The 24,750-nt window shown below is 38.7% G+C and overlaps 1 protein-coding gene across 1 annotated transcript in view; it reads left to right on the forward strand.

Moving 5' to 3' along the window:
- The window catches only part of ZFHX4 (zinc finger homeobox 4), a 129,774-nt gene that overhangs the window by 96,012 nt on the left and 9,012 nt on the right, over positions 1-24,750 (forward strand). Inside the window, exons 4-9 of the mRNA XM_086609411.1 lie at positions 7,683-7,798; position 13,524; positions 13,915-14,048; positions 14,203-14,403; positions 17,423-17,540; positions 18,356-23,752. Coding sequence (XP_086465537.1) covers positions 7,683-7,798; position 13,524; positions 13,915-14,048; positions 14,203-14,403; positions 17,423-17,540; positions 18,356-23,752 — 5,967 coding nt within the window. The remainder of the gene's footprint in view (positions 1-7,682; positions 7,799-13,523; positions 13,525-13,914; positions 14,049-14,202; positions 14,404-17,422; positions 17,541-18,355; positions 23,753-24,750) is intronic.

The raw sequence follows: 24,750 nt of genomic DNA on the forward strand, positions 1-24,750 counted from the left end.
GAAGCTAAAAACACCTGTATTGTCTCTCCAACAAAACAAAGACCACTTCATATATTGCTTATGCTTCATAAGAAGCCAAATTTTTGAACTCTTAAGATTTAGGTGATATTTGCAACAAATAAATTTGTAAAAAAATCCATGGAACATATATGCTACAGAATACTTGTCAGGTAATTGTACAAAACAAATAAACAAACAAACTAAGCCTCAAAAAATAATTCTGTAAAGGTTATTTTTAAAGTTTCAGAAAAAAAGTGTTTCATATCAGGAAAAATTTTAGTCACTGTACATAGATCACCTAATTCTGCTTGGGACACTTAACATCAAGAAAAAGGAATATTTTAACTGGAGGGATGTAGTTAGCTACGCAACAAGGCATAGTACTAGAATTTATTCGGGTCAGAAAATGTATCCTTAAAAGTGGAAATAAAGCTAAAGTGATGTTAATAAAACTGAACATAAGGTTGCCTAAGAGGAGCAAATACATGAAGGTACCTAGGAAAGCTAAACAGAATTGTTAAAGTATCTCAGAAATAGAAAACCTGCAGAACAGTCATTAGGTCTGTTAGACCACCAGAGGATAAAGAGTCAATTCAAAATGATCAAGAGATGGCAAAGAAAATAAATTCTTTTACTCTAGTATTCTCAAAAGACAAAGGAGAAATATATGCGCTAACAGAATTCTTACAGAAAATTTCAGAGACATACCGTTAGTGAGCCAAAAGAGGTGAATAATTCAGAAAGTAAGTCTGGAAGGTAAATGGAGAAGGATTTTACAGTGTATTTCAGAGAAAGATTCAAAAACTGAGTCACTAATAAAATATGTCATTTAAATGACATTTTAAATGAGCTGTTAATTAACATTGTGGAGTTCATTGTAAATACACTCTAAAGGATTATTCTGGGAACTGTGAATGGGAGAGCCAATCTCACCACTTACATGATGTATTGGAAACTCAGCTCAAGTAGGAGGCCAGGAAAAAATGCAAGAAATCAGAGACAGTAGATGGGTTTGTATATGAAGGGACATTGAACACACAGATTGAACAGCAACACTGAAAAGTAAACAAGGCTGAACAAGTATATAAAAAAAGGTGAATGATCCTGTGAAGATCCAGTATATAGATATATATATATATGGTTTTTTTTTTTTCCAACAGGCTAGAAATGAGCACCCAGTAATTGGTGAAGATCATGAGGAGGACTCTCATTGATTTTCTGAGCCTTGGGTCAGGCTCTTGGGCTTGGGTTTCACCCACCTACTTCGGGGCATTTAGCTGCAGTACCTAGGTGAAAAGTCTCCACTCCAAACACTAAACTTCGTTCTAAAACCCATCTGTAGTCAGGGAGGATTAGACAGTTCAGCCTGCATAAAGTCTGGCTTGTGCCCTGAAGATACCTGTCTCTCCCTCCATAGGGAGGAAGCTTAGAGCAGTGTCTGAAATTCAGCAGGGTGTATCCAGCATGTTGAATAGAAATTAACAATGAGGTTTAATTTTCTTTTCTAAATAACCTTGATGGAAATGTATTCGTCTTCAAGTCAGACAATGCTAGTGCTGCTCATGCCTTATGCTGATGGGAGAAACAGCAGTTTCTATGAACCGTAATGGCAGCCAACAGAAAAGCACTGATCAGTTGGAAAAGTGAGACTGTTCTCAATACAGATTCATGCTTCAATGCCTTTCTAGAAATGGCCAAGTAAGAAAAGTATCCCTTTTGCATAATAAATGATTAACTGTACATCTCCAATCACATCTGGAAAACATTGCTGAGTTTCATTCTGAATAGCTGACATTCTCAGTTAATGGTTTTTGTCAGCATATGCTTCTTTTGCCTATTGCAAAATATTTGATAAAATATTGATGTAGAAATAAAACAAGAAAAATACAAACACAGATTTTCCAATTTTCTGATAAATTGGTATGGCTCAGCATAAGCTTACCAAAAGTTTTTTTCCACATTTTACACCATTATTAGAGTAAAACACACTTCTTTTCCTGACTTACTTTGAGACTATAGGGAGACTAGAATGCAGTCAATCCCAGCCAGCAATGAGGGAAAGGGAGAGCTTGCTCAGCAGCCAGACTGGAAAGGACACCCCACCCTCTAACTTCTGGGGAGAACATTCCTTTCCTTTCTCCAGCAGCTTGAAGCAGACTGTGGTAAAAAAAAAAAAGAAAAAAAAATAGAAAAAACTAGATTAGGAAATAGTAAAGTGCTAGGCAGATTAGCTGGTGATAATAAATCTCTTCTACCTTCAGAAGTTAAGAAGCAAAATGAAGTAGAGTAGATGAGAGCTACCTTTCTCCGGCAAGGTGAGGCTGAGTGTGGCAAGTGGGGAATACTGGCTGCTGGTGGAGTGGATGGATTAAAGCGGGTGTGATTTGTGACACTCCTTGGGAAGGAGCCACCACGGCGCACTCTCTTCAGCCAGCTTTGCAGTCAGCCTCCTCTGACACAGTAATATGTTTCAACCAGAGAAAATATTAGACCACTATAAAGATTCAAATGATGCACCACAAACAAAATGGTACAATTTGATACTAACTGCGGGTTAGCACTTTCTGGTCAATATGATGATTATCACTTAATTATAGGCTTGTTTATGGGAAGTTCAGCCTTCTAACAGCTATAGTTTTAAATATAACACAGTGATTAGAAACAGTTATTAATGTGTTGGTGCTGTTATTCCCCTGAGTCTCTAAATGAGAAATTAGAAATCCTATTTGAAGATGAAATATGACCACTAGAGGATGCAGTCAAGATCCTGAATGAGTGAGGCATCCGGTTCCTCACTCATGCTCTGCAAGACCAGCCAGAAAATAGAGCAAACACTTCCTGGAATATTTGGATGAATAGATGGCAATCCAGAAGCAGGAAGATTTTACCAACTAAGTAGTCTAACTAGGATAATCTGGAAGTAAATCCACAAGCACTGCTTTCAGTTAATTTTTTCTTCTCTTCGTATTCTGTGGGTTTTTCATTATTTTTCTTTTGCTATTTGTTCCTCCTTCCCCTACAATATCTGCTGTCTGTCCATCCCTGCACTCCACCATTCCATTATCCTTGCTAGCCGTTACTTTCTCATCCTGACAGTTAATCTCAATAAGCCATTCACTTTACTAGTTGAACCTGGGATATACCTGTACTGAACACTTATGGGTACCTTTGATTCAGCTATTTATTGAACATATTGAATAACAAACCCCAATTATTTTTTAAAATCTCTCTCGTTTCATATTTATTTACTTACTACTTTAGTCGATTGATTTTTCTTTCCCCATCCATCCGGCGCTCAGCCACAAACACTTGCTTAATCTTGCTTTCTCTCTTGTAACCACAATTACTCACCCACAACTAGTAGATTCATCCTTATTTAGGAAATTATTTGCAATTTGGAGAAGGCAAAAAGGATACCAACAACAACAACAACAACAACAAATCCAGGACCAAAACAGGAACTACTGGCTGTTGATTGATATATCAGTGATGTAAGAACAAACCAATGAAAATTGATCCTTCAAAATAATATGTCTCTTAAATAGACTTGAAGACAGAATCCCAGTGCTGCTCCTTAGGAGGGAAACTTCTCTGATAAAACACAAGGAAAGGTGATTGATACACCTCGATGATTATCACAATGCATTTAAATTAAAGGAGAGAAGATTATTTCAACTTGGTCATGTCTTGTTTTAGCTATTCAATGTTTTATTTCAAAAAATATTATTTGTTTGTCTGTCCCTTCCCCTTGGCTATGGTGGGTGCATTTGTTCCTTTATTTGCATCTCAGTAAGTCAGACTTTCTAATCTGTGTATGAATATTCATCTAATTTACTGCTGGTACATGCTATTCAACTTTGGCTGAGGCCTGCATTGTGGCATTGAAATCATCACACATCTTGACTTCACCAGGCTGAGGGGAGTCATAAGGGTCTTCCTTCATAAAATCAATGTAGAATTGGGGTCTGAGAGTGTAGATAACATATTAAACTATAACATGTAGAATATATAATATGCAATATCAGCTGATTAACATTACCTCTGAAGCTTAACTTTTCCATTTTCCCTTATTTTACAGTTTTAGTGCAGACTGCTAACCTCATTTTTGTGTTTAATTCTGAGTCAGTTGTAAGGAAAAAGATTGATAATGGCTAAACTCAAGAGATCCAACATCAAAAGAAATTTTCAACATTTGGACAAATAAAACCAGGTGTGAATAAAATATCATATTGCAATAGTAAGTGTTATTAAAAGCCATTAAAGTACATTTGAATCCGGTGTTCTATTCATTTTCAAAGCTGACATTTGTAAATGTATATAGGCAGGACTCTTGTAAATTTAAAACAGAGCATTAGGACTTGTTCTGGAATCTGTAGTGCCATGATACTGTTTTTTTTTTTTTTGATACATAATCATTCATAATTTTGTGTCTTTGAGCAGGGACCATCACATTTTTATAACGGAATAGTATCCTTGTTGGTTAGCATATGATATAAGAACAAAAATGTTATTAAAAAGAGACGTTTGTGGCATCTGGCATAGGTATGTAGTGTCTTTGATAGCACACTTCGTTACATATCCTCAATATCTATTCTAACAAATGGTCTTAGGATCTTTTTTGTAATTTGCTAACTGCTTTTAAGTTAGAGCTGTTGTATTTCTATCTCATCCCTTTGATAATTGTCGCGACAGTGTGAGTCTTAGACGGTCTTTCTGTAATTTTGAAAGAAAATAGAAGTTGTATTATCATTTCTGTCTATGAAATTTATTCTGAAGTGAATGCCATACATATTTCTGAAATGAATGCCAAATGTATTTTCTAGAAGTGAGCGCCATTGAAAGCCAAGGCAGGCAATTTATACTGTGCATAATAATGATATTAATTTTTATGGTGTGTATAAGTTACATTTTGATTAGTTTTTTGCATGATTAAAAATTTGCAAAGCCTTTATGGCCCCCAGGAGCCTACCTGTAATAAACAGCTCTCACCTTCCAAACCATAAAACAGGTCTGCAGTACTTGAACATTAGAGCTAATTGCCTTGCTACATCAAAGGGAGCACCACAAGACTGAGAAAAATCACAGAAGGGGGGTGGGGGTGGGGAGCGGGGGGCAGTTTCACCTCTAAAGGTTATGTGTTTGTGGCTTGGTGGAGCCCTGTAAAGTTATGCCTCAGAACTGCTGTTTGCGATTAAGTTGATGGGGAAAGTCTATCCCGCAATCTCTCCCTGCTGCTGACACAGAGTCTTTGTTCACATTCAGATTTCTCAAACTGTTGCCAGGGTCAGGCTGAGGTCAGACACCGCGATGATGTATAGGAGAACATGTCTGGGAATTTCTCTCACACTTAAAACACATACCAGAAAAACAGGAGAGCACCCTGCAAAAATTGTCTGATGAGACCCAGATGATACTGTAGCTTTTCTTTTAGTACCTTCATAATTTTCTTTCTCTTTGCCTGACACACACACAATGTTTTATTAATGCGTGCCACGATAGCCCTTACAATTTTATGTCCCCTCAAGATAAGGACACTCAGTAGCACTTTGACACTTCATTTTCCAGCCCAGGGGGATTGGGCCAGTAAATCTAGTAAAAGAAGCAACGCGTCCCTTCCCAAGGATGAGCCGAAAAGGGATTGCCGTCGGCTCCGAGGGGCCACGGGGCCTGACACTGGAGACGAGCCGCATGTGTGCGCGCCCGGCATCAGCAAGCACAGCCCGAGCCAGCCGTGATCACAGGCTCGCAGCATCCCGAGCCGCGCGCCCCGCCACCCCGACACGCTCGGCCCCGCTCCCCGCCGCCACAGGGATGGCTCCGCGTTTGATGAGCGGTCCTGGTGGGAGGGGGCGGGGGCGGGGGGGGGGGGGGGAGCGCTGGAACAGCACGGGGTGCGTGTGTGTGTGTGTGTGTGTGTGTGTGTGTGTGTGTGCCATTCTGGTGGAAATTCTTTTTTTTTTTTCTACGCAATTATTTTTAAAAGAGGGGACCATCTTCCTCCCGGTATTGTTCCAAAAAGTGGACACGCAGGCTTAGTCCTAACCTATTGTATTCCGATGTCAATGCAAAACACGTCGGCCTGTGGTGGAGATTTTTTTTTTTGTTTTTTTTTGGTGTGGTTTCCAAAATTGCAGCTGTGTTTTTCTCTCCCGATTTACAAAAGGTTTCGCAGAGAGTTGAGAATCGGATAGGTTCGCCGCATCGATCCGAGGGTTGTTTGCCTAGGCGTACAATTTCAGTGCATGGCTGGCAAGTAAGGCACTAAGCAGCAATTTTTTTTGTGCTCAGCTGCTACATATGACAGAGGATATTTCATTCGGCTGTCAGAATGTTATTAATAAAACATGGGGTGCGAAGAGGGCCACTATTTCCCCTTTCAATCACTATAGCATTTACAATGAAAATTTTATGCAGTGTGTAATTTTCAGTTAATGCTTGACACTTAAAATGTCGGTAGCTGCATTTTGTATGGTTCCTGAAGGGTTAATTGTATCATGTTCCCTGCATAAAAGCTCTGCTTATCAAAAGTGAATAGAAGAGTGTATGCAAATGTGTGTCTGTGACCTTTTGCCTTTCCAGGGTTAATTTATATGGTCATTAAAGATTTTATGAAATTGAGCGGCCTGGTGCTTCGAATCCTATTTTACCTTCACCTCCTAATTTGTATAATTCCTACCTGAACTGGGAAATATGATTTTCTTTTTTTTTTTTTCTTTTCTTTTTTTTTTTTTTTGTGTGTGTGCTGCAATGAAAACAGCATGCTGTGCTGTAGGGAGTTGCAAGTCTGGTTATCTGGCATTACTCAGATTGCTAAAAATTCATTAAAATGTGACATCAGCACAGTGAGAGACAAATGATCACAGGATGAAAAGGAACAGTGGGCCTTTCACGGATTAGTGCTACACAGCCCAGCATAGAAGCTAACTGCATAACAGATTAATCCACCAGTAGCAGCATAGCTAAGATTTACCGAATAATTAAATGGGCTTGAGTTACTGTGAAGATTTCCATGTAATCTAGCTGGTGTGAACACGTAAGCGAGGTGTGGGTAAGGCGGCTTCCTCAGGAGCCGTAGACCAAGTTGCATCATTTATCCCGAATGGCTCCCCCTGGAGACAAAATTTGAGACTTCTCCCGCGAAGCCAGAGGTTTATATTTAATACAGTACCTAATACCTAATACTTACTTACTGCAATTAGCGGATACTGCTGCACTAATAGGATTTATATTTGAATTCCACCCCTCCCTTTTTTTTTCTGTTTTTTTTTTTTTTTTTTTTTTTTGGCTCTAAGATGCGCTTTACATGCGCTGTCTTTTGTTCCGGCCCGTGTGCTCTGTGTGTGTGTGTGTGTGTGCGTGTGTGTGTGTGTATTTTAACACAAATCATTTCTAGCCAAAGAATATGAAATGACAGGCTTTAAATCTGTCACACTGGTGGAAAGTGGGTACTCTGATAAAGACAGTCAGAATTTCTGAATAGATTTTGAGACATTGCAAATTATTCGTAATTAATGTCCAACCTCTTAAAAGTGCTGCTCTTTCCCTTTTCTTTCCCCCACCCCTCCTTCCACCTGTTTTGCTACCCTCTGTTGGTGCTGTTCTTATTACAGGACATATTTTTTAACTGCTGTTAAGTGGTCATTGAGTTTCTTTTCAAAGATCTTTTCTGTGCTTATCCACAGAAGAACAAGGTGAAGATACAGAAGGGTCTGCTAAAAGTACATCAGTGGCTGTGGCTGATGATAAAGACACAAGTGAGAGAGACAATAGTGAAGGCAAAAAATCTAGTAAGACTCTGGTAAGATGCTAGAATTTTATCTTCCCCTTTTTTTAACTTATGAAATGCTCTTTCATTTTAAACTGTCTGGACATTCCCACTACTATTCATTGCATGTGCATTTTGCATGTGATTTCTATCAGTAGCCTCCATTGACCTATTTTTAATCATAACCATCTGACAGGATAGATGCGGATAAGTTGAAGAATATTACAGGACGACCAGTGAGATTATTTTTTAATCAAATCAGTTTGTGTGCTTGTAATTTTTTAAGCGCCTTTCATTAATCTTAGCTGTACTTGTGATTCCTCTGATGGCATATTAATTTTTCATAAGCATAGGATTAGGTACCACTTGAATTTTTTCTTCAGTCGGGTTTTGCCCCCCTTTTAACCCAAAGAATGTGGGTTTTTTTGTTATTATTATATTTTGCTCTTGCTCTCTGATCAGTTACTCCCAAGAATCTGGCCTCTTCCTGGGCATTTATTTGAGGCATTTTGAAAAAAATACACAAAATCCAGTGAAAAAGTTTACAGATGATTCAGCCTAAGAAAGAGGAAATATCATTGAAAACGGATTATGGGTTGGGTAATTTTGATCTCCTGGAATAGACAAAGCCCAGTAATGAAAGCTACTGTCTTTGAAAACAAAACCCCTATGTCATGACATTTACTTGTGCACAAACAAACCCAGGGCCAGCATCTGGTGCAGATACCCAAGGCTTTTTCTGTGTTTGATTTGGCAAATATGTGACTTCATCCATGCTTTTTTATGTATGAGATGGAAATCTATGGTCACAATGAATATTACATTGGCTACTTTTGCTGCACGCTATACCTAGTTACATTATGTTGGATTCACTGAGGCAGAAGAAGTGCTGAAACAGGTTGAAGCCTATTAGTTTCAGGTAGTCATATATCTTTTCCTTGTATGCCAGTGACAGCAGCATATAAAGGAGGTTGTATTCTCTGTAAAGACATATAGTTGTAGAGAAAATATCATTTTACGTATGAGTTTCTTTACACTCATACTCTCCCATGCTGTAATTTACTCTTTACATATTAAACATTTTGGATTTGTTTAAAAAAAAATATTATATATGGCCTTTTCTGTGCCACATCAATTCAGAAGACTGACTTGAAGATTAAAGCTTCCTTTAAGTTTGCTTGTTGACATGCTAAGGTCAGTACACACCACAGTTAGAACCTCAGCTCCTGTTCAGTCCCTTTATTTTTTGAGATCAAGAGGTTGAAGAAAGGCCCATGATGACAAGGAAGATGTTGAGCAAGAAACTGTGTTGTGGTTTGAAATATATATCCCCCTTGGCTGGTTCTCTGACTTGGAAGAGCTTGTCCGTAGTGAAGCAAAACCATATTCCCGAGCCGACATAGGTCCTCCTGTGCAGTCTCGTCAGGGGCTGTCCTGGGCAATCAGCAGGAGAGGGGTGACAGCCACCTGCAGCCTGCCTTTCCCACCATATGCTTTACCTAGAGGACTCTGAACTGCTTCAGGGAGTTTATCGGCCCTCTCTTTTTCTTAGGCAGGTCCATTCATCACTGTTCAAGAAAGAATACGGTATTAAAGCTCTAGCAAAAAAAAAAAAGAAAAAAAGATGGAATCTAGAATAAAATACTGAAGGGGAATTCTCAAAATTCCATCAGGATTAGCTGCTCATAAGGGCCAAGTTTAATTAGGACAAACCTATATCCAGATGCCTACTGGGTGCACTACAAAAAACCAGCATAATTGTTCTGCATTCCCGTGCCAGCAATTACACAAATAACTTTGCAGTGAGATTCATATAAAACAAGGGCTGAAATACATGATTGCCTTTGTGCTTTGCAGAAAATAGTTTGTACTGTAAAATCCTAAATCTTTTAGAAACTTTTATTTTCCTAATCTAAATTAATTCTGCATATCTAACATTCAGACCATCATCTTAATTTTCACTCAGCTGACAAGTATTTTTAATGACTGCATAACTGCCTATGTATAATTGAATGTTAATTCGGGCTTTCTCATGAATTGAGTGTTGCAAATCTTGCCAAAGAAATCTCAGGAAAACCAATAAATTAATCACAATACTAACAAGTTAGACAGGAAAGTGGTGTGACCCCTCTTTAGCATAGAATCTATTAGACGAGAAGGGATTAACATGTATTTAGTAACAGTATGTTTGTGTAAGCTGTTGTGGTGTATTGCTTACCTTATCTCAAGGAGTAGAGCTTTCAAAATGAGACTTGGCAATATGCAAGTTATATTTGTTGAATATTCATTCAGAATAGAAAAGCCTACTAATGCCTCATTTATATTGTCATTTAAATCTAGTGCCACTTTAGATTAATTATAATCCAAATTACAGCTCTGTGCAGTGCAAGAATTAATATGGAATTTATCCAGATTAATACATTTGCATTGAAAATGTAATATGTCTCTGCCATGGCTAAGGGGAGCACTTTTTAATAAGGTAGTAAACATGAGGAAGGATGGAAATTAACCTTCATTATTGCAATGAAAATTATCCTTTCATTCTACTCTAATTAGAAAGAATACTCTACCAGTAATTATAATTTTAGAATTATTTTGAGGCTGAATAACATCATCTGATGTGTCAGAAGTCTTAAAATATGCAATCTTTATCAAATACATAGATTCATAAATAAGAAAATAGTATTTTGATTAAGGCTTTTCCAGGATTTTCTTTTTCATTAGTATATGCATTTTGTTAACTTTATCCTTCTTGTTAGTCGCACAACCATTTTTGGTTTTATTTGGGGTTTCAAAAATGTTATGAAGGCGATGGCATCTGAATCACAGTGAATTATGTCATTTTTATATTAGCAATCTTACACAAGTTAAATAATTCTGTAACTGACAGGCAATCATTGAATAGTCTATTTCATGGTACTTATTTACAATTAAACTTAGGTTTTGAGCTAAATGTACTGAAATTACATTATTCATCTAAAATAATGCTGCATATTTTATATGATAAAATGAATTACAGTTGTGTTTCAAAATTAGGAAAAAAAAATCCCAAAAATAATGTGTCTCAAGAACAAAAAGTGTGTATTTAAAACTTGAATAACAACTAGATTTAGTCTTTTCCTAAAGCTGCCTAGTAAGAATGGCATGCCAGTGGAACATCCAGCTATGAAAACAGTGCCACATGGCATGCTCGAGACTGTAATATTTTCTCTCCTCTCTCCGCTGTAATAGCTGGACCATGCGTAAGGAGCCCATATCCTTGGTTTTGGCATGTATACTCTGTCTTGGGGGGTTTGATCCTCATCATGTGCAGGGGTGAGTGGTGTCCCCATGCCAGAGGGAAGACTCAATACCCCCCCTTTTTTTCTTTCTTTTTCCAAAGCTCCCCAAAAGTCATGGACTTGGTTACTTTATTATAGGCCAGATGTAACTTCAGTCATTTAAGAAATAACGGTACTTGAGGTTGAATGAATCCAGAGCAACAAGAACAATAAAAACAACAAAGCCTCTGTAAATTTCAACAGTTTATATAAATATCATAGTCAACATAGTAAAAAGCTGTGCTTTGTTATGCATTATTGACCCCAGCACAGTGTTTTATAACTACGTTTTTATTATATTAACCGCAAAAGAAAATTTAACCAAAAAGACCCCTGTTTTTATAGAAACAAGAACTATGTGTTTCATGATTATTATAGGCCCTTTGAAGTAATTAAGTTATTCCATCCTGTGGTGGAAGATGATGTGTGATATTAACTTTGTGTGTGCCCAGGCACACCCAGAGTGTACCCCAAGCTAAATTTCACTAGCAGTTAAATACCACTGCCAAAACACAGTTAAATGCGTTTTCACAAGTGAATTTTGCAGCAGAATTTGGATCCTAATTTCTGTAACAACCTGTTGAGAGCAATCTACCATTATGATGAGGGAAAAAGAAGGCAGAATTGTTTTATTTTTGGTTTTTAAGTTCAGCTTCCTGTGTAACAGTGTCCGTTTACACCAGCTGAGATTCTGGCCCATTAACTTTAAAAAGGGACATTTTAAAAGTGACATATGATAAACGTAAGAAACAATAGTCAACAGTTAGACATTTTTGACAGCTGGAAATGAAGAGAGGTTAATAATTTGAACCTATCCTTCTAAAACCTGAGAAGCAACCTTTCTCTGTTAATATGGTATGTCACTTTTTTACTTCCCATAATTCTCACAGTTGAGACATTTAAATAATAATAGCGTATTGCCAGGTAAATACAGATAGGCCAGGGAGTACTGTGTTATCATAAACCAAAGTGAGTAATAAAATGGTGTCTTATGTGATTGCATCAAGAAGATTTTGCCTTTAAGCATCACCAGTCCTTCAGGTCGTCGGCACAGCTCTGACTGAGCAGTCTAGATGAGGCCTCCAGGATCAGTTCCTGAGGGAGTAAAAATTCAGTAGGGCTCCAGAAAGCGGCTTGTTCAGCTATTAAACCGATGTTGACAAATTGGTCATTAAAAGTGAGGAAATATGGCAGGAATAAACTTTAATTTGAGCAAGAACATGCTAAAATTACTGGTCTAAATTACACCAAAAGAAATAATTAGCAACTTCGGAATGAAAAACAATGTGTGAGGAAGTCACCACTAATGTATAAGTCATAAAATATGTTTATGTTTTTTTTTTAAAAAAAAACACCCTTCAGAAAAGGTCTCTGTATGATTCAGTTTTCAATTTTTTGTTATTGTACCATGAGGATTTGGTATTTACCTTGAAAACCGTTCTCTTATTTTACTTCTCTTTAATGTTGCTCTTTTAATATCAAACATTGCACAAAGTCTGTATGAAAATGATAATAATGAAAAGTTCTTAGTTTTGCCTACAGAAAAATATAAGTACTTTCTTTCTTCATGTTTACTTTGTTGCCAAAACATCCCTGACCTTATTTTAAAATTAATCCTAGGTTATTGTGCAATGAGGTGCAATTTGTTCATTTATATGAACCTTATGTGGATTGAAAAAAATCAAGATATATCTTCATGCACAGCATACAATCAGATTACCCCTGGACTATATATTTACGTTGAGTCTGATAGCAATCAATGGTTTAGCTTCATTGCATTTCAAGATGTATTTGCACCCAGTGTCCAGTGATAGTGTCCTCACCCTGGAAATAATTTAGTTGCAAATTGACTGGAAGATGGTGAAAATTGAAAGTTAAAATTAGAAATACTCATAATAAACAGCAGAAAAAAGGTCAGATGATGCCGCACTATGATGAGATTGGAATGGTTGGTAAATGAGGTTTTGTGTTTGTCGTGAGATGTATGTGACATGCCTACCCAATGCTTTTGTAATATCCAGCCTAGCAGAAGAGATTATCTGGCAAATTGACGCTGGAAAGAATTTTCTGATGGACTGGGAAATTAGAATTGCACTCTTTTCTTTGATGTGTGCAAGACTGGGCCACATTACACAGCTAGTTCAGGCATAATATTAAATATAGTATTTAATACTTAATAGTAGAACTATCTATAGAAAACAATTATATTCTGGTTTTGATCACAAATGCCAGACTGTAAAATTCACAGTGTAAACATCTAAGGCAATCCCAAATGACTGATCTTTGTATATAATTAATATTAAGTTAGCTCTGAAATCCTATTCTCCACAGTATTTCTTTTAAAGCCTCACTATATTTAGCTTCAGAATTGTAACCAGGCAAGAGTTATCAAAACAGCACAATAATTACATTGCTCAGACAGTTTAGAAAAGAGAGAGGGTAATTAAACAGCAGCAAATTAATTATTTTGGAAAACAGGATTTTTAAGCAAAAGCTGATTTGTTTTAATATAGTACACAAATTCATACCAAGCTGCTACAGAAAGCACATTATTGATTATTCTTTAAGGCATCCTAAGGTTATCTAAATAGAAGAGAAGGTTCCATTTTTAAATGTACTTATAGAGTCTCCATCAAGGATAAAAGTGTATTTTCACCTTTGTGCTTGCCAGAGTTGTTTTATTCAACTATGTTTTATCTCCGAACTTAAAAAAAAAAAAAAAAAAGACCCCTCCAAAGACAATGCAGACCTTTGGAATTACAACCTTTTTGTAAATCAGGATATTTTAAAGTTTAAAATATGTTCTTAAAAATTATGTTTTCGGAACAGGAATAGTCACACCAGAGAAGGAACCAAAAGTGAACACTGTGGTAGGGGCACAACAGCTTCTTCTGGCAAAAGAAGAGGAAGGTGCAGCTAAAAAATCAAAGCCTCCAGAGGACAATAAATTTTGTCATGAGCAGGTAAAGGAAAATGTAACAATTTAATTGCATTCTAGAACTCTTTCAAATAACTCAAGAACGAAACAGATGATATGCTGTTAAAATAGCAATATCAGCAAGTTATAAAAAACACACTGACTAATAGTCTGCATCTTAATTTGATTTTTTTTTTCAGTTCTATCAGTGTCCTTATTGTAACTACAATAGTAGGGACCCAAATCGTATCCAGATGCATGTCCTGTCACAGCATTCAATGCAACCTGTTATCTGCTGCCCCCTCTGCCAGGACGTCCTCAGCAACAAAATGCACCTCCAGCTTCATTTGACCCATTTGCACAGTGTGTCCCCTGACTGTGTGGAGAAACTGCTAATGACAGTAAGTGTTCCAAATACTGATGCACATGATACAGAAATGTACTTGGGCCTCTGGCCAACGTATTTGTTGTGTTATAGTATTCAGGTAGCCCAAGGAGAGGAGTGAGTCAGGACTCCTAGGTTCTGTTGCCAGCTCATCCAGTCACTGATGTCCCTTGGGAAAATGACTGAAGGTGGATTTCAAAGATGCTGAAAACCTGCAGTTCCTCATTGACGTTAACCTTGGAAAAATCAAGCCTGTCAATGTCTCTAAGTGCACACCTGTAAATTGAGTCTAATAATATCCAGATCGCAGAGGTATTGTGACTCCTGTTTGTAAAATAACAGGAGTTCCCTGTAGAATGTAGTTCCTAAAGGTAGAAGAATTCCTGTGTATAGCTGAGCTGTACTTGCATTATATTACATGAAAAAATTCACTGTAAAAATATCCACAGTGGTGCTAACTGGAGAGCACAATTATCTTATTGTGCAGAATGTCCTGTTTCTTACTTCTGCCTCTGCATAAAAGACCCTTTAGTTTTGTAGTAAATAAAATGTGAGTATGAAACAGAAAGGCAAGTCCAAGAATAGGTAGGAGTCAGTTCTTTAGGTCAGGTCAGGTAGGTCAGTTCTTTAGGATATGGAATATCTGATTTTCAAGTACCTACCCTGGATCAAGCAGGAACTTGAACTGGCTTCTCCATGACTGAGATGAATTCTGTAACCAGCAACTCTATTTGGAGGATAAAATTCATTCCAACTTCACCAGGAAAATCCTGTTCACTGCAAATTTGCACTAACCATGTCAAAATAATAAATTCTTGTGAAAAATAATGACCTGGTATCATTCAGAACAATGTCTGTAAAGACATAATCAGGTCTAGAAAGTGTTTGTTATGACATCACAGATTCAGTTAGAAAACAGACCTCCTAAAACCCTGATTATGGTTATCTTGCCTTTTTAGAAGGAAATGCACTTGGAAATATCAAGGACCGACCTCCTCAAGGGTTTATTTCCATATCCATAGACTCATCCTTCATTTATATGGTTATGGTTATAGGCCCATCACCTCATTCCCAAGTAAAGTGGCTAAAAAAAAAAAGACCTGAAAGAGCTCTTGACTGAAGGTCTAAGGTTTCTTGTGCCTAGTACTGATGAGCAAACGCAGAATTGGGGATCCACAAAAGCGGTTTAAAGTTTTCTTTCTTCTTTTCTTTTCCTTGATTTTCTACTAACTATAGCTCTGCCAGACTGTGTAATTTTGGCCCACCGCAAGGAAAACGCATTATAAATTTGACTTTCTCAAACTTTTTTAAGAAACTGGAAAAATGTAGAAAAAATCCCCTCCCTGTTGAAGATGATTAACATGCTTCTCAAGCTCTCCATGATTCCCTCTATGCTGATAACGGGGCAACTTTGAAATCTCCTCTCCTCTCCTCTCCTCTCCTCTCCTCTCCTCTCCTCTCCTCTCCTCTCCTCTCCTCTCCTCCTCCTCTCCTCTCCTCTCCTCTCCTCTCCTCTCCTCTCCTCTCCTCTCCTCTCCTCTCCTCTCCTCTCCTCTCCTCTCCTCTCCTCTCCTCTCCTCTCCTCTCCTCTCCTCTCCTCTCCTCTCCTCTCCCAGTGCTCAGCAGTTGTCTCACTCTTTCTGAGAGGGGAAAAAAAAAGGTTGTTTGACAGAAAAAGAGATTGCAAAACATAATCTGCATTATTTAATTTGTCCTTGTTGCTAGCATTAATATGCTCTGACCATATCTGAACTCTCTGATGACAAAATAAATACCGTTTATACCAAATTTTTCTTCTCAGGGACTCTAAAATTTGTGTACATCATTTCTTTAAAAGTCTTTCCCTTCCAAATAAAATCAAAGTCACTAGTCCTCTGAGAGGATGCGATTAATTCCATATTTAAATTACAAATATGCTAAGCCCAGGGCTTTTAAAAATATGTCTAGAATACTTTTTCCAATAGGCTATTGATATAAATACATACACACACATGCACAAATATATATATATAAAATTCTTATGTATCCTAAGAAAGATTTTAAATAATTTGTTAAACTGTTAAAAAGGAACAAAGAGTATTTCTACTCATACCTAGTAATTTATGTAGCTTCCATTATTATAGTAATTTATCATTCAGAAATCTCTCCCATGGATATTCTTATAACCTCTGTGTGAAGTAAGGAAGTACTATCTTTATGTTAGAGATGAGGAGCTACATACAGCACCTTCTGAACTGATTTACCCAAGGTCATTTAGACAGAATCTGAACCCAGTCCTGCCAAGTCTTAGCCTGAAACCCTAGACAATCCTTTGTTTTGGATATGAGTATGTTTAAAAGAGCTAAGCAAAAAGAAAGCATGAAGCGTTGAGCAAATATTCATGTCAACTTAACAAAACTGAGTACTGTCAGACATCTATGATAGTACATCCTTTAAAGATTTCTGTCTATAATTTGAAAGTGTAATACAACAGGTAAAGGAGTCTGAAGAAGATACATAAGCAATTGAAGACAAGAAAGAGAAAAATCTTGTTTTAAATGGAAATAATTTGCTATTTCTGTATGGAAATAAACTTATAATTTTCTTTCAAAGATCCTGGAAGGTCCAGCATTTCTTTAAAGAACAATACAGGTGAAGCAAAGTCAAGAACTGACTGGTGACCGTATCTCAACATGATCTCCGTCTTTGGCGGATGTCTGAGGAGAATTCCCCTGATAAATTCAACCAACCTGACATAGCCAGCAAAGCCTTCTTTGTGGTGACATTGAGGCCAATGAATTATTGAGTGTATGTAGTTCTTTAGCATCACCTTATTGTGGAATATTTTGAACTGATTCTCCACCAAGAGACACCCCATGCTCTTGATTTGTGGTCTGTCAGAAACCTTTATCAAGGACTGAATCGAGATCTAGGTTTAGTACTGGCGGTCTTTGATCCAAATATGGTGGATCTTTTGAATTGTAAGTTGATATTGTTGTATAGTATTAAATAGTGTGACTTTTCCTGCAGTAATACTGTGTTCTTGGTTTTCAAAGGTTCCTGTACCAGATGTCATGATGCCCAATAGCATGCTGTTGCCAGCAGCTGCTTCAGAGAAATCTGAACGTGACACACCTGCAACCATTACAGCTGAGGGATCTGGGAAATATCCAGGTATGCAAGAGAAAGCCCAGACCTGTAAAAGCTGGATATGGGTAATTAAAAAATTTAGAAAACTCTTGTTTCTTAGTAAAGTGGATCATTTTTTGGCTTGCATATAGCCACAGAGAGAAAAATGACAAAGGACCTGAATTAGTCTGACTGCACCCATGCAGAGCTGCTAGGATGCACATGTATGCCATGTGTATGTTGCTTGTGGTAGTGGCCTAGACACTTTGAAGGTAAGACCCTCCTTGTTTAACCTGCAAATAAGACCCAGTCCTAAAAGACAGTGGCACTTTCACCGACATTGGTGGGGAACGTTAGACAAATGATCCTGCCTGCCTTTCCGATAGCAGGTTTCTTATCCTGGGCACTTACTGTACTCTGTGCTGGGAAGCTGCTTTGGTACCTCTCACAGCATGTTCCTCCCTCTCTCTTCAGACCACTTTCCTCCTCCTTTCTGATCAGCTGTTCTACCTGTTGATGCCATTTCTAAGCCCTCCCTCTTTCCTACTGTTTTTTTTTTTTCGTTTGGTGCTCCCGTTGTACCAGTAAACTCCTACTTTATGACAAAGAGAACCCTGTGCCACTCCTGGGCCAACTGCCACTGCCATTTTGATCATCATGTTTGGATTTTATTACTTTTTTCAAACTCATGTTGGTCCTGTCTGCTTTATTCTCTGGGGCAAGGATGGGTCGCTATACTTTGCTAGGCCAATACGTAGCATGTTAGGTGCCTCTTTTGATTTCTGATGAAAAAAAACACTTTAACATTGTGTGCTATTCTCTTCTAGTTGTGTAAAAGACACTTAACTTTCTTTAACCAGGTGAGAGTCCTGTGGATGAGAAGAGTACCCCTGGGATCGATGAATCAAAAACTGGAATGGAAATTAAGACCGAGGAACAGAAGCCACCTAAGGAATCTACTGAAACGCCAGATTGGAATAAGAGCAGCAGTAAAGATACAAAGACCACTGACTCAATGACGGATCAGCTAAATGAACAGCAGAAGAAGCAACAGCTCTCTGTTTCTGACCGCCATGTCTATAAGTACCGTTGCAACCATTGTAGCTTGGCTTTTAAGACTATGCAGAAGCTTCAGATACATTCCCAGTATCATGCTATTCGGGCAGCTACCATGTGTAGCCTTTGCCAACGTAGCTTCCGTACATTCCAGGCTTTAAAAAAACACTTGGAAGCAGGCCACCCTGAACTCAATGAAGCTGAACTTCAGCAGCTGTGTGCATCTTTACCTGTCAATGGTGAACTCTGGGCAGAAAGTGAAAGTATGGCACAAGATGATCATGCACTAGAACAGGAAATAGAAAGAGATTATGAGATGGACCAGGAAGGTAAAGCAAGTCCTGTAGGAAGCGATAGTAGCTCTATTCCAGATGATATGGGCTCAGAACCAAAGCGGACCTTACCTTTTAGAAAAGGGCCAAATTTTACTATGGAAAAATTTCTAGATCCATCTCGCCCCTATAAGTGTACAGTATGTAAAGAGTCTTTTACTCAAAAGAACATTCTCTTGGTCCACTATAACTCAGTGTCCCATCTACATAAACTCAAAAAGGTTTTGCAGGAAGCGTCAAGTCCTGTCCCTCAAGAAACCAACAGCAGCACTGACAACAAACCCTACAAATGCAGCATTTGTAATGTTGCATATAGCCAAAGTTCTACATTGGAAATCCATATGAGATCTGTGCTTCATCAGACAAAGGCAAGGGCTGCAAAATTAGAACCAAGTGGTAATATAAGTAGCGGAAATAGCGTAGCAGGGAATGTTAATAGCCCCAGCCAAGGAATGCTAGAATCTATGAGTTTACCAGCAGTTAACAGCAAAGAAACACATTTAGATGCCAAAGAATTAAGTAAAAAGCAAGCTTCTGAATTAATTTCTGCTCAGCCTACACATCACCCGCCCCAGTCACCAGCACAACTTCAAATGCAACTACAGCATGAACTGCAACAGCAAGCTGCGTTCTTTCAGCCCCAGTTTCTAAACCCAGCTTTTTTGCCCCACTTTCCAATGACACCAGAAGCACTGCTGCAATTTCAACAGCCTCAGTTCCTTTTCCCGTTCTATATACCTGGGACAGAATTTAGCTTAAGCCCAGATCTGGGTTTGCCTGGGTCTGCCACATTTGGTATGCCTGGAATGGCTGGTATGACAGGATCACTACTAGAAGATTTGAAGCAGCAGATACAAACTCAGCATCACGTTGGTCAAACCCAGCTACAGATACTGCAGCAACAAGCACAACAGTATCAATCCACCCAACCCCAGCTTCAGTCCCAAAAACAGCAGCAGCAAAGTAGCAAGCTGATGAAAGCAGAGCAAAATACCTTAGTGAATACAGACTGCCAGCTGATAAAGGATATGCCATCATACAAAGAGTCAGAAGAAATTTCTGAGAAACAAGAGAAGCCAAAGCAAGAATTTACTAATGAGAATGAAGGACTAAAAGAAAACAAAGATATGAAGAGGCCAAAATCCTCAGAATCAGCCATCCCACCACCCAGAATAGCTTCTGGAGCAAGGGGGAATGCAGCCAAGGCTTTGTTGGAGAACTTTGGATTTGAGTTAGTTATCCAATACAATGAGAACAGACAAAAAGTGCAGAAAAAAAGCAAGACTAGTGAAGGTGAAAACACAGACAAACTGGAATGTGGAACCTGCAGTAAGCTCTTTTCCAACATTCTTATTCTGAAGAGTCATCAAGAACATGTACATGGACAGTTTTTTCCATATGGAGCATTAGAAAAATTTGCCCGACAGTACAGGGAGGCGTACGACAAGCTTTACCCAATTTCTCCATCTTCTCCAGAAACACCACCACCTCCACCACCGCCTCCTCCACCACCACCACCTCCTCCTCCTCCAACTCCTTCTCAGCCTTCTTCAGCTGGGGCTGCAAAAATTCAAACCACAACCCCCACTCCTTTGCAAGCTCCACCACCCACACCACCACCGCCACCTCCTCCCCCACCACCACCTCCTCCTCCACCACCACCACCGTCAGCCCCACCTCAAGTCCAGCTTCCTGTTTCACTTGATCTCCCTCTTTTCCCTCCTATTATGATGCAGCCAGTGCAGCATCCTGCATTACCTCCTCAGCTTGCGCTCCAGTTGCCACCAATGGATACTTTGTCTGCAGATCTTACCCAGCTTTGTCAGCAGCAACTGGGATTAGATCCCAATTTCCTGCGTCACTCTCAGTTCAAGCGTCCACGTACAAGAATCACAGATGACCAGTTAAAAATCTTGCGGGCTTATTTTGATATTAATAATTCTCCAAGTGAAGAGCAGATCCAAGAAATGGCTGAGAAATCTGGTCTTTCACAGAAAGTTATCAAGCACTGGTTTCGTAATACGCTGTTTAAAGAGCGACAGAGAAATAAAGATTCCCCGTATAACTTCAGCAACCCTCCCATAACAGTATTGGAAGATATCAGAATAGATCCTCAACCTTCAGCTGTAGAACCTTACAAGTCTGATGCATCTTTCAGCAAGAGATCATCTAGGACTCGTTTTACTGACTACCAGCTTCGTGTCCTCCAAGACTTCTTTGACACAAACGCTTATCCAAAGGATGATGAAATTGAACAACTTTCAACTGTACTTAACCTACCTACTCGAGTTATTGTTGTATGGTTCCAAAATGCACGACAAAAAGCTCGCAAAAGCTATGAAAATCAAGCTGAAACTAAAGACAATGAGAAAAGGGAACTAACGAATGAGCGTTACATTCGAACTAGTAACATGCAATATCAGTGCAAAAAGTGCAGTGTGGTTTTCCCCAGGATCTTTGATTTGATTACACACCAGAAAAAACAGTGTTATAAAGACGAAGATGACGATGCTCAAGATGAAAGCCAAACCGAAGATTCTATGGATGCTTCCGATCAAACAGTGTATAAGAACTGCGCAGTTTCTAGCCAAAACGACTCATCAAAAGGCCTGGCAGTCACTGCAGCAAGCTCTGGCTCTGGTTCTAGTACTCCTTTGATTCCGTCGCCCAAACCAGAACCTGAGAAGGCCTCTCCTAAACCAGAGTCCACAGAAAAACCAAAACAAAATGAAACCATCTCTAAGCAAACTGATACAACTTCGCAAAGCACCAAACCGGTACAGTCTACTCCAGTAACTTCTTCTGAGCCTCAGCCTTCCGCTTCTCAACAACAACAACAAAAACAATCACAGATAGTAGGGAGACCTCCTTCTGCATCACAAACCACACCCGTTCCTTCCAGTCCTTTACCAATTTCAATGACTTCTCTACAGAACAGTCTACCTCCTCAGTTATTACAGTACCAATGTGATCAGTGTACAGTTGCCTTTCCAACTCTAGAACTTTGGCAAGAGCACCAGCACATGCATTTCCTAGCAGCCCAAAACCAATTTCTTCACTCACAGTTTTTAGAAAGACCAATGGATATGCCCTATATGATATTTGACCCCAATAATCCTTTGATGACTGGACAGTTACTTAACAGTTCTCTTGCTCAGATGCCACCACAAACTGGATCATCACATACGGCACACTCTGCTACGGTTTCTGGTTCCCTGAAACGAAAATTAGATGATAAAGAAGACAATAACTGTAGTGAGAAAGAGGGAGGAAACAGTGGAGAAGATCAACATCGTGATAAGCGTTTAAGAACTACAATTACTCCAGAGCAGCTGGAAATACTCTATGAAAAGTACCTGCTTGATTCCAACCCCACCAGAAAGATGCTGGATCACATTGCACGTGAAGTGGGACTGAAAAAGAGAGTTGTACAAGTCTGGTTTCAGAACACAAGAGCCCGAGAAAGAAAGGGACAATTCCGTGCAGTTGGTCCAGCCCAGTCCCATAAAAGGTGTCCTTTTTGTCGAGCTCTGTTTAAAGCAAAATCAGCTTTAGAAAGTCACATTCGCTCTCGACATTGGAATGAAGGGAAACAGGCTGGTTATAGTTTGCCACCGAGTCCTTTGATATCAACTGAAGATGGAGGAGAAAGTCCACAAAAGTACATATTCTTTGATTACCCATCACTGTCATTAGCAAAAACTGAATTAGCAAGTGAAAATGAACTAGCCTCCACTGTATCAACCCCTGTTAGCAAAACTGCAGAAATGTCACCCAAGAACCTCTTAAGTCCTTCTTCTTTTAAAGCAGAGTCTAGTGAGGATATAGAAAATTTGAATGCCCCTCCCGCTGACTCTGGGTACGATCAAAACAAGACTGACTTTGATGAGACTTCGTCAATTAATACAGCAATTAGTGATGCCACAACAGGGGATGAGGGGAACAATGAAATGGAAAGCACAACGGGCAGTTCAGGGGATGCAAAACCTGCATCGCCTCCCAAAGAACCAAAACCACTTGTCAATGACACACTGCCAAAAGCTGCAACTACACCTACAAATGAGAATACCGATGATAAATTTCTCTTTTCCCTAACAAGTCCCTCAATACATTTCAGTGAAAAAGATGGTGATCATGACCAAAGTTACTACATTACTGATGACCCTGATGATAATGCCGATCGCAGTGAAACTTCAAGCATTGCTGATCCAAGTTCACCTAACCCATTTGGAGCTAGCAATCCCTTTAAATCCAAAAATAGTGACCGGCCAGGCCACAAACGTTTCCGAACACAAATGAGTAACCTTCAGCTTAAAGTTCTCAAGGCTTGCTTTAGTGACTACCGGACTCCAACAATGCAGGAATGCGAAATGCTAGGGAATGAGATTGGCCTGCCCAAACGTGTGGTCCAGGTCTGGTTTCAGAATGCCCGGGCTAAAGAAAAGAAATTCAAAATCAACATAGGGAAGCCATTCATGATAAATCAGACTGGACCTGATGGGACAAAGCCAGAATGTTCTCTATGTGGCGTGAAATATTCTGCGCGCTTGTCCATAAGAGATCATATCTTTTCCAAACAACATATTACAAAAGTGAGAGAAACTGTGGGAAGTCAGCTAGATCGGGAGAAAGATTATTTAGCTCCTACAACGGTGAGACAGCTGATGGCGCAGCAAGAATTGGATCGCATAAAGAAGGCTACTGATGTGCTAGGATTAACAGTACAGCAGCCAGGCATGATGGACAGCAGTTCTCTTCATGGTATCAGTTTGCCAGCAGCTTACCCAGGGCTCCCTGGCCTTCCTCCTGTTCTTCTGCCTGGAATGAATGGTCCATCCTCCTTACCTGGATTTCCACAAAGTTCAAACAGTAAGTCTATAAGAGGGTGATGTTCTCATTTTATTAACGCGATCATCTTGCATTGTCACCATCCCCTTCTAAAACACAGCATATTATGCATTCGTATCATGCTTGTAAGACTGGTGTGAGTAGCTAAAAAGTACTGATATGAGATGTATTCAGTGCAGTTCTTGATTGTTGCTGTAGCCTGGATGATATCTCTGATTTTGAAAAAAAAAAAAAATTCAATCGAAATCTAATTGACAGAAATGTTTTTAGTCCGTATTAGGCTTCCGTAACTAAAGCAACAGAACAATAGTATTGTTATGCACTTTTTTGTTTGTTTGTTGATTTTTTCTTGTTTTGTTTTGTTTTGAATGATGCTCCCTTAGGCAAAACTTGGGTTAGGATTTTGTATTTAAATTTTTTGTACGCAAATATTTAAAGTAACAGCTGATGAAGGACAAAATAGTAATTCCTACATTATTGGTTCATCAGGCATTTGGTCCATTCCTTAAACCAGTCCAACCTGTTGTTTAATTCAGAATAAATGTTTTAAATAAATAAATAAATAAATAAATAAATAAATGAATATATAAATAAGTAAATAAAGTAATAAAAGGAAAAAACCTTATATTATATTTCTGAATAATTGCCTGATAAGATAAAAAGGTTTTTGTTGAAGGTGATTTGTAATGGCAGTTTCATTGTGATCCAAACTCCAGGAGCTGCTGCGTATCTCCTACTCGTAGTTCGTGAAGTCAGTACACACAAGATGATTTTAGTCACACTTCATTTGCGCTTGCACTTTTAACTGAACACATAACTGACTGTTACTGACTGTTCTGACTTTGGTTTGACTCTGGTTTTTGCTCACATTGGAAAGCACTTCCTCTTGCAGTAAGTTCACTGGAGTTAGAGAATCAGGTTTTCTGCTGAATGATTTGTTTAGTCCTCGAAGAATGAGCCTGATTTATTTTCTTGTATTAGGCTCCAATTTTGCAGTCAGAGTTCATTGTGAGTGCAGC

The sequence above is a fragment of the Tauraco erythrolophus genome, chromosome 3, assembly GCF_009769465.1.
Source record: "Tauraco erythrolophus isolate bTauEry1 chromosome 3, bTauEry1.pri, whole genome shotgun sequence".
NCBI lineage: Eukaryota > Metazoa > Chordata > Aves > Musophagiformes > Musophagidae > Tauraco > Tauraco erythrolophus.